The 9,702-nt window shown below is 38.0% G+C and overlaps 1 protein-coding gene across 1 annotated transcript; it reads left to right on the top strand.

The window, feature by feature from the left end:
- Positions 1-2,757: 2,757 nt before the first annotated feature.
- CGA (glycoprotein hormones, alpha polypeptide) lies at positions 2,758-4,738 on the top strand. The gene is made up of 3 exons (XM_077159269.1): positions 2,758-2,860; positions 4,049-4,233; positions 4,639-4,738. The coding sequence occupies exons 1-3, from the start codon at positions 2,761-2,763 to the stop codon at positions 4,714-4,716; spliced, it is 363 nt and encodes a 120-aa protein (XP_077015384.1). The 5' UTR covers positions 2,758-2,760; the 3' UTR covers positions 4,717-4,738.
- The last annotated feature ends 4,964 nt before the right edge of the window (positions 4,739-9,702 follow it).

Raw genomic sequence — 9,702 nt, 5'->3', positions numbered from 1 at the left:
ATATTCCTTTTCAGTTTATGATATATTGGTTTGAGCTGTTTCAGTAGCTTTGATTGTCTAAGATGATTGTATAATGATATAGATGTGTGATTGTGAAAACCTTGTGTCTGATGCTCTTTTTATCCAGGGTATTGACAGATAAGAAAAAAATAAGCATAAAAAAATAAATAAATTATAGGAGAAGGATAAAGGGTGAAAAATTGGATAGATTGAAATACTAGTGGTCAATAAGAGGGAGGGATAAGGGGTATGGGATGTATGAGCTTTTTCTTTTCTCTTTTTATTTCTTTTCCTGGAGTGATGCAAATGTTCTAAAAATGATTGTGTGGTGAATACACAGCTATGTGATGATATTGTGAGCCACTGATTGTATGCCGTGTATGGACTGTATGTGTTTGACGATTTCTCAATTAAAAAATATATACATATATACATAAGCAAACTAAAAAATCAGTTGGGCATATTTGTTTGGATCTATTTCTGGGTTCTGTCTTCTGTTCCACTGGTCTATGTATTTATCCCTCTTGCAATACCACAGTGTCTAGATTACTGTAGCTATATTACAAGCCTTTACATTGGATAGTGTGTTTCCTCCTACTTCATTTCTAAAACTGTTTTAGCTATTTTAGATCCTTTGCCTTTCTTTCATAAATTTTAGAATAAGCTTTTCTATATCTACATAAACCTTGCTGGAATTTTGATCACTGTTTCATTAAACCTATTGTTCAATCTGAAGAGAACTGACATCTTTACTTTGTTAAGTCTTCCAAACCACGAACACGATATGTCGCTCCATGTATTCAGATCTTTTAAAAATTTTTTCATCAACATTTTGTAATTTTAAGCATACAAATCCTGTACATATTTTGTTAGATTTGTACCTAAATATTTTATTTTCTATGGAGCAATTGTAAATGGTTTTGTGTTTTTAATTTGTTTTCACGTATTTCTTTTTAATTTATAGGAATGTAACTGATTTTAGCGTGTTGCTCTTGTGTCGTGTGATATTGTTGAACTCATTTATTAGTTGTAGGAGCACCCCCCACTTTTTTATAGATTCCTTGGGGTTTTGCCTGTATGGAATTGTGTTTTACAAAAAGGGATATTTTTACTTTCGACTTTCCAATCTGAATGCTTTTTATTTCTTTTTCTTTCCACATTGTGCTGGCTAGATCTTTTAGTACTATGTTGAATAACAGTGGTGAGAGTGGACATGCTTGCCATGTTCCCAGTCTTAGGAGAAAAACATTCAGCCTTTCACCATTAAGTATGATGTAAGCTGTAGGTTTTTGTAGATGCTCTTTATCAACTTGAGACAAGTTCTTTTGGTTTCCACTTTGTTGTGATTTTTTTTTTTTATCGTGTATGGGTGTTGGAAGTTGTCAAATGCTTTTTCTGTGTCAATGGATATAATTGTATATTTTTTCTACTTTACCTTGTTGATATGGTGGACCCATCAATTGAGTTTTGAATTTGAACTAGCTTTGCAAACTTTGCATTATCCCCAGTTGGTTGTGATGTATAATTCTTATGCATTGCTGAATTCAATTTGTTAATATTTTGCTGAGAATTTTTACATGAGAGATATTGATCTATAGTTTTCTCTCTCACTTTCTTTTTGGTACTGTCTATGTCTGGTTTTAGTCAAGGTAATCCTGGCCTCATAAAATGAGTTGGGAAATATTTCCTCTTCTTCTGTTTTCTAAGACATTATGTAAAGTTGGTGTTAATTATTTTATTATTATTATTTTTTTTGCATGGGCAGGCTCCAGGAATCGAACCCTGGTCTCCAGCATGGCAGGTGAGAATTCTGCCACTGAGCCACTGTTGCCCACTCAATTCTTTCTTTCTTTTTTTTGCATGGGCAGGCACCAGGAATTGAACCCGGGTCTCCAGCACGGCAGGCGAGAATTCTGCCACTGAGCCACCATCGCACTGCCCTAATTCTTTTTTAAATGTTCCACATTGGCTTTTTTATTGGTAATTGATGCTCTGTCCCACTTATCTCTCATGCTTTAGCATAAACAAGCCATTATGCTTTTAACTTAAAAAATGGTATAACATTTACCCCTCTTATCTTACACACACTTTTCTAAGACAAGTGAGGATACAACCAATTCCTACCTCCCCTTATCTAAGATGCAGCAGAACCAACACCTGGGTATGGTCAATCACTGTGCTGACCTGGAATAGCCTGGCCTCATGCATTCAAAATGTTTAGATAAAGCTACATCTACAGGTGTAAGTCAGTCAAGAAGTGCATTTAAGAAAACTTTGATCAGCATTCTCTGCTCTGCCCTCTGCCTCCTGTTGGATCATTATTGTCACATATTCATGGTGTAACTTGGAGTTCTTTCATCAGTGAATAAAAAGCAAGAGAGATATTGTCTCTTCTATTTGCCAACCCATGAGTGGAAAGGATGGGCTTAAATGCGTATATATCTTATATATCATATAAATCCCAGCCTGATATTACTTAGTTTGAATTCCCTGTTCTACAAATGAGGATGTTGAGTTTCTAAACAAGATGGTGTTTGTTAAACTCAATTCCCAACCTCCTTCTTAGAGAGAGATGGTCAATGAAATATTGTGTGGCTGTAGAGTATGCTGTGGAGCCAAAAGGGGAGGGATCAAGATAGTGATGACTGTTAATTAGTAGTAATGTGAAAACTGATGATTATTAAAGCATACTGACTGTATGACCCATAGGCCAATTTTAGGTTCACTTTTTTTCCCCTATGTCTGTTTTGCAGGAGAGCCATGGACTACTACAGAAAGTACGCAGCTCTCATTCTGGCCACGTTGTCTGTGTTTCTGCATATTCTCCATTCCTTTCCTGATGGAGAGTTTACAATGCAGGGTGCGTGACTAAACTTGGGTTTGTGGTAATAAGAACTATATACATTTCTAGATTTATATCAATAACTCCATTAATTACGTTTCTACCTCCATTTCAAATGCGATAATAAATCTTTGCTGCTGGGTATATATCTAGGTACTTGTGGACTGTGAATATAAAATTAAATTGGGTTCAGAAAATGTACAGTGAAAATGATATCTTACATGTCCATTTAAATAGCAGCCTGTACATTTTCATCTGAAATAGATTCCTCTTTATTCTTTATCTGAGTTTTTACAAGCAGAAAATGCTTCTTATTCAATTGGCTCTTTTTTTTTTTTATGGTTCTCCCCAAGGATTTCAGAAGATTTTAACATTGCCTTTGTAGATGGATTTTCACATCAGTTAACAAGTGAGAAAAGCAAAACCATTTTATGCTATAAATTTGTTTTGCTGTATCATTTGAAAAATCTCATATAGTAGCTCATATAATTCAATCTGCTGTGAAATTGTGAACTGCTATTGGTTAAGGTTTTTCTCTAGATAAGTAGTAATATTTTAATCCCAGGTCCCAAATGTAGATGCCAGATCTAATATTAGGCTGTCTATGCTCACCAGGCTTTCTTAATTCTAACATATTTTCCTCTGTCAATATTTGGAGTTCCTCTTAGGAAAAACAGCAGCAGATTCCAAAGAACAAAATATTTTGCCTCAGGGCAAAATTCTCCTTTCAGGGTGGGCCACGGTGGCTCAGCAGGCAAAGATACTTACTTGCCTGCCATGCCAGAGGACCTGGGTTCGTTTCCTGGTGCCTGCCCATGTAAAAAAAAAAATTCTCCTTTCAGATGAGTATGGTGTTTTCATCTGCCAAATTTTGTGTTCCTTATAGGCATACAATTAGCATTGGGATAGAGAATCCATGGTTAAAGAGATTGAAATAACCAAAACTGAGATTCCCCATGCATATCTGCAAAAACTGTTTTCCCGCACAAATAACTGTGATCACTACAAATAGATATTATGTAGGAAGATTAGCTTATATTAAAAAAAAATGTAGTTTCCTTTTTTTTTTTCCAATGGAAAATGGAACATTTACCATCTTATACATAAGGAAAAATCCATAGTTTATTTTTTTTTCCATGGATGGTCTCCCACAGTTTCTTTTTGAATCGGATTATTTTGTTCTTTGTCTTTTTTTTTTAATAATAGGTTGCCCAGAATGCAAGCTAAAGGAAAACAAATACTTCTCCAGGCTAGGTGCCCCGATTTATCAATGCATGGGCTGCTGCTTCTCCAGAGCATATCCCACTCCAGCAAGGTCCAAGAAGACAATGTTGGTTCCAAAGAACATCACCTCGGAGGCTACATGCTGTGTGGCCAGAGCATTCACCAAGGTGAGAACTTAAAGGACTCAGTCTACCCAGAGAAATACCTGTAGAGTATATCCATGAGCTTGAATGTTAAAAATGTTTAAAATGTTTCATGGCCTGTCCTTCATTGGGCATTTGGCCGAGACGGCAGAATTTTTTCCTTTTAATTAAGAGTCAGCAGCTTAGTGGATACAGTCTGGATTCATTCAATGAAGAGAATGAGGGTGGATGTGAAGAGGAGGGGGTAGGGAGAGAGTATATCATACTTATAGAAATGCAAACCCAACATTTTAGAGAAAAATATCAGCTAGAGGGGAGAATATGCAAATATACTGAACATCTATTTAGTTCAACTGGCTACAGACAATTTTATTTAATATTTTAAAATTTTGCTTATATTTATTTATATATTTTTTCCTTCCCTTTTAGGCCACTGTAATGGGAAATGCCAAAGTGGAAAACCACACGGAATGCCACTGCAGTACTTGTTATTATCACAAATCTTAAATATTTTGCAAAGTGCTGTGTTTCTGGAATAGAAAATTCTGGAATAGACTGCTGAGTTTCTGGAATAGAAAATTAAGTTGTTCAGTGTTTTTGCATCTTGTGAGATAAAACCCTCCTTTTCCTTATCATACCACTTTTGACATGCTTCAAGAATATATTGCAGCTCTATTGCCTTTCTCCTTATCCTACAGCAGAATCAGTACTCTAGCTCTTTTCATTTGGAATGAAATACAGCATTTAGCATGACCATAAAAAGCTGTTCTGTTGCAAATAAAGTCTTTTAAATCATTGTTCTATTACTGAGTAATCTTTTTTTTTTCTTAAGTGTTTAAAGCCAGTTGCTTTTCATAGGATTAATTGAAGGGTGTAAGCCAATGGATGAGGTGGGACCAGATGTGCTCAGTGACCTGACACTGAGGAAACTTCTTCCTGTCAAGCTTTTCAGAAAGAAGTGGTGAATCCTTTCAGTCAGTGGGCTAGACATAAGGTAATCCATTACAGTGAGGGAAGAAAATTTGAGAACTTCTGACAGGTCTCTATTTATCTGTCATCTATCAATCAATCACCTCTATCTACATCTATATCCAATCTTTATCTCTATCTCTACATTGATATTTCTATCATCTCCATCTCTGTATATCTACCTGTCCACTTGTCTACTTATCCAGAAATTTATAGAAATTGGCTCACATGAATGTGGAGATGGGAACGTCTAGACTCGGTAGGGCAAGATGGAAACTAATGAAGGTGGTGATGCTGTATTCCCCAGGAGAAGCTGAGTGGTTGAAGAAGGGAAAGAAATTATTTTTGTCTGCTTTAAGACCTTTAACTAATTGGATAAGGAAACTGCCCCCCATTGCTGAGGGCAATCTCCTTTGTTGAATACAGATGCAATCAGTTGTAGATGCAATAGACCGACTGTAGATGCTAATCCATCTGTGAAATACCATCATAGTAACAATCAGGACAGTATTTGATTGACCAAACAACTGGACACCACAACCTAGCTAAACTGACACATGAAACTAACCATTACACCACTCCATTAATTTTCTTTTTGATGGGTTGTATTATAGCCCAGATATACCAGTATGTTAAAACCTGCATAAAATTGATTAAAAATTAAATATGCATAACGGGTATGTTTGGCCAGAAACTTTCTCTGGTCAAAGTGTAAAACCAAGAAAATTTTTGGAGAATACTGCCCTAGGGTTTGGGAAAGAGAAAATCCTTCCCAGCCTACAGTTTTTATCTACTTTGTTCATGCCTGGCCAAAAAGAAGTGCATGTTAATAGTCTCTGGCAACCAGGATGTAACCGAATGGTGACTAAGGAGAGTATTCTGTCCTTAATGAAAATTGGGCATCACTCTGAAGTTTCAGAGGCATCAGATCTTACATTCCATCAGGCCTAGGATGGGAATGAATGAATGATGAGCAATGTATTTGATTGAGCACCCACGCTGTGCTCAGTGGAAGCAGAGCACTTTCACTTAGTTCCATCCAAATGCTAAAGAGCAGGGCCTGCTTCAAAGTCACATTGATTGAGCACTTATCATTAGAAGCAGAGGTGGTTTTATGCTCACTTGGGACCGTGGTTTTATGCTCACTAAATCATATTAGCCATGGTGGAGATCAGAGTCACCTTAAAGTTTTACTCCTGAAGCAGCCTGAAATTTAAAAAATAAATCACACAGTCACAGATAAGGTTTACAAAGGTTTTTTTCAGTCTTCACCATTTTGCTGAGATGCCATTTCTGAGTGACAAACAAGTTCCTTAGCAAGTTGATAATCAAATCAGCTCTTTAATTACCCTCAAGTAGGGATTTGGTAATGAAATAGTAGAGAACGTTTCGCCTAGCTCACTTGAAGGGGATTTTCTGGTCGTATACAGACATGGACAAAGAGCAAAGTGAGTAATATTGGTAAGGTGTTCAGAGGCTGAAAGGAGAAAGGCGAGGCTGAGCTCACTGCTCCTGTGCCGCATCTGTGGCCTCCTCTACTTAAGTGTATGTGGTTCAACTGACCCATTGACTCATTTCTTCCATACTCATTCGATTCACCCTAACAACTAAGCACCTTTCCCCTGCAGGGTCTGTCTCACAACCTCCTCCTCAACAGCAAGTCTGTTGATAATTCAGCAGAGCCATTGTCTGTGGTCCATAGTGTGAGAGTATAAAATCTAGGATCTTTCAGAGGACTTCGGGGCACATTTACCATCTTCTACATAAGGAGAAATCCATAGTTTCTTTTTAAAATCCTTTTTGGATTATTTTGCTCTTTGTCTTTATATATATATGAAAAAAAAAAAAAACCTAGGGGAGGACCAACTGAGCCAGGGGAATGAGGTGTAGCACAAACACTAAGGAAAGTGAGTCTTGTTTCCTGTAGTTTATAGAGCAAGAGAGGTAAGAGATTTCAGAGCCTGCTGTTTGCTCTGCCTTCTGTTCTGAGAGGGATCAGGCAATGTCTTCAACCCTAAGTGCATTGTTGCAAGCCTAATGTTATGAGTCTTCCTACCCAGTATTAGTCTCCTCTTGCTACTATAACAAATGGCCACACATTGCAGTGACTTAAAACAACTCAAATTTGTTATCTTTGTTCTGGAGATCAGAAATCCAAAATTAGTCTTACAGGGCTAAAATCAAGGTGCCCACAGGGTTACTTCTGGAGGCTCTGTGGGGAGAATTTCTTTCCTTGTCTTTTCCAGCTTCTCAAGGCCACCTGCATTCCTTGGCTCATGTCCACTTCCTGGCGTCACTCCAACCTCCAATTTTCATCATCACATCTACTACTACTGATTCTAATCTCCTTTTTTTTTAACAACTTTTTTTATTGTGAAATATATATACTAACAAGCAATAAATTTCAAAGTACATTATAGAAAGTAGTTATTGGACAGATTGCAGAATTTGGTATGGATTACTTTTCCAAAATTTTAGGTTTTTCCTTCTTGCTGCTCCAAGACACTGAGGATTAAAAGAATTATCAATATAATGATTCAGCAATCATACTCATTTGTTAAATTCTTTCTTCTCCTTTGATCCTTTTTCCAATCTTTAGGGACCACGCCCATTCTAACTTTTTCATGTTGGAAAGGGGTATTGACAATATGGGATAGGAGGATGGAACTAGTCGATATTCTTGGAGAAGCTGGCCCCTCTGTGTTTCAGAACTTCTCTGGCCTGGGAACCCATCTGGAAGCTGTAGGTTTTTGGAAAGTAGTCTTAGTGCATGAAACTTTTGTACACTCTCAGATAGAGCTCTGGGTATTCTTTACAGTTGACAGGAATGGTTTTGGTTGGGGTTTGGCAAACCATGGTAAATAGCAATATCTAGGTGAAGCTAGCCCTAGAGTAGCCTCCAGAATAGCCTCTTGACACCATTTGAACTCTTTCAGCCACTGATAGCTTATTTTGTTACATTTCTTTTCCTTTTTTTTGATCAGGAAGGAACTGTCGTTACCACGGTGCCAGGGCCAGGCTCATGCCTGGCATTCATGACCCACATTGCTAGGGAGAATTTCACCCCTGGATAGCATGACCTGCAGGTGGGAGGGTGTTCTAGTTTGCTAACTGCTGGAATACAACACACCAGAGATGGATTGGTTTTTAATAAAAGGGGATTTATTTCACTAGTTCTTCAGAGGAAAGGCAGCTAACTCTCAACTGAGGTTCTTTCTTATGCAGGAAGGCACAGGGTGATCTCTGCTGGCCTTCTTGCCAGGCCTCTGGGTTCCACCAACTTTCCCCGGGGTTATTTCTTTCTGTATCTCCAAAGGCCTGGGCTGAGCTGCGAGTGCTGAGATGAGGTATGCTGAGTTGCTTTGGCTGTGCTACATTGAGCTCTCTCATTTAAGCACTGGCCGGTTAAATCAAACACCATTCATTGCAGCAGGCACACCTCCTAGCCAATTGCAGATGTAATGAGCAACAGATGAAGGTCACATGCCAATGGCTCATGTCCACAGCGATAGAACTAGGCAACTTCACTTAGCCAAGTTGACACCTGAATCTAACTACCACAGAGGGTGATGATTTTCTTTGCAGAGTTGTCTGCCTCTTTTTTTTTTTTTTTGTAGCATGGGCAGGCTGTCTGCCTCATTTTTATTAGCACCATTGTGATAACATTGAGTCCACTTGGATGATCCAGGGTAATTTCTCCATCTCAAGATCTGTAACTTAATGCAATCTACAAAATCCCTTTTACTATGTGCAGTAGCATATTGAACCAGTCAACTCTATTCACTAGGCTGTGCTTCAGTGTCCTCATATGTCAGAAAGGGAGAGGACAAAAAGGCTTTTAGGTTTCTCAATCTCTTGCAAATATGATCCTGTGATTTAAATAGTGATACTACTGCTATTGCTATTCTCAGACAACTTCAGACTAAATCCAGGTACTAGGCAACTTTCTAGAGAAGTTCTGTTAAACTTTGAGCTTGCTCAGAATTGCCCAAATAAGAAATTCTGCTCTTTCAGTTCTTAGGATGAAAAATTGAAATGAATGCATATGGCTTTTAAGAAACACAAATACATAGGAAGACATTTCTTCATTTCTTCATTCATTTATTTATAATATACACAATGTTTAGTCAGTTCTAGAACTCTGTCAGATCATGGGGATTCAGAGATATCAGAATTTTCTAGAAGATAAGACAGAAAAAATAATGCCGCTTAATCGAAGAGACCAGTGGTGCTGATTGTTGATTCATTCACATATTCAACAAATATTTGATGAGAACCTACTATGTGTTAGCTCTGGAACACTTGTTGGGAGGGTTCAGCAGGAGAGGAAAACTAATGACTCACCTTTGATAGTGTGTCCTTGTCCATCTGGGATCATTTTACTTGACAGAGGGAGTAGAAGGGACTTTCAAGAAGTACTGAGAGAGGAAGGGGCTGGCCCTGACCTCCCATACTACCATGTGCCAGGCATGGTTCTGGTCCTGGAAAGGCCAAGATGAATAAGGCACAGGCACTGCCTTCAAG

The sequence above is a fragment of the Tamandua tetradactyla genome, chromosome 5 (assembly GCF_023851605.1).
Source record: "Tamandua tetradactyla isolate mTamTet1 chromosome 5, mTamTet1.pri, whole genome shotgun sequence".
NCBI lineage: Eukaryota > Metazoa > Chordata > Mammalia > Pilosa > Myrmecophagidae > Tamandua > Tamandua tetradactyla.
This window is presented reverse-complemented; position numbering and strand designations above follow the sequence as displayed.

What these genes read in the sequence shown, in the direction of transcription:
- CGA (XM_077159269.1), top strand. Translation starts at nt 2,761, where the DNA reads ATGGACTACTACAGAAAGTACGCAGCTCTCATTCTGGCCACGTTGTCT. An exon ending in TGGAGAGTTTACAATGCAGG is followed by an intron (nt 2,861 to 4,048) that starts GTGCGTGACTAA and finishes TTTTAATAATAG; the next exon opens with GTTGCCCAGAATGCAAGCTA. An exon ending in TGGCCAGAGCATTCACCAAG is followed by an intron (nt 4,234 to 4,638) that starts GTGAGAACTTAA and finishes CTTCCCTTTTAG; the next exon opens with GCCACTGTAATGGGAAATGC.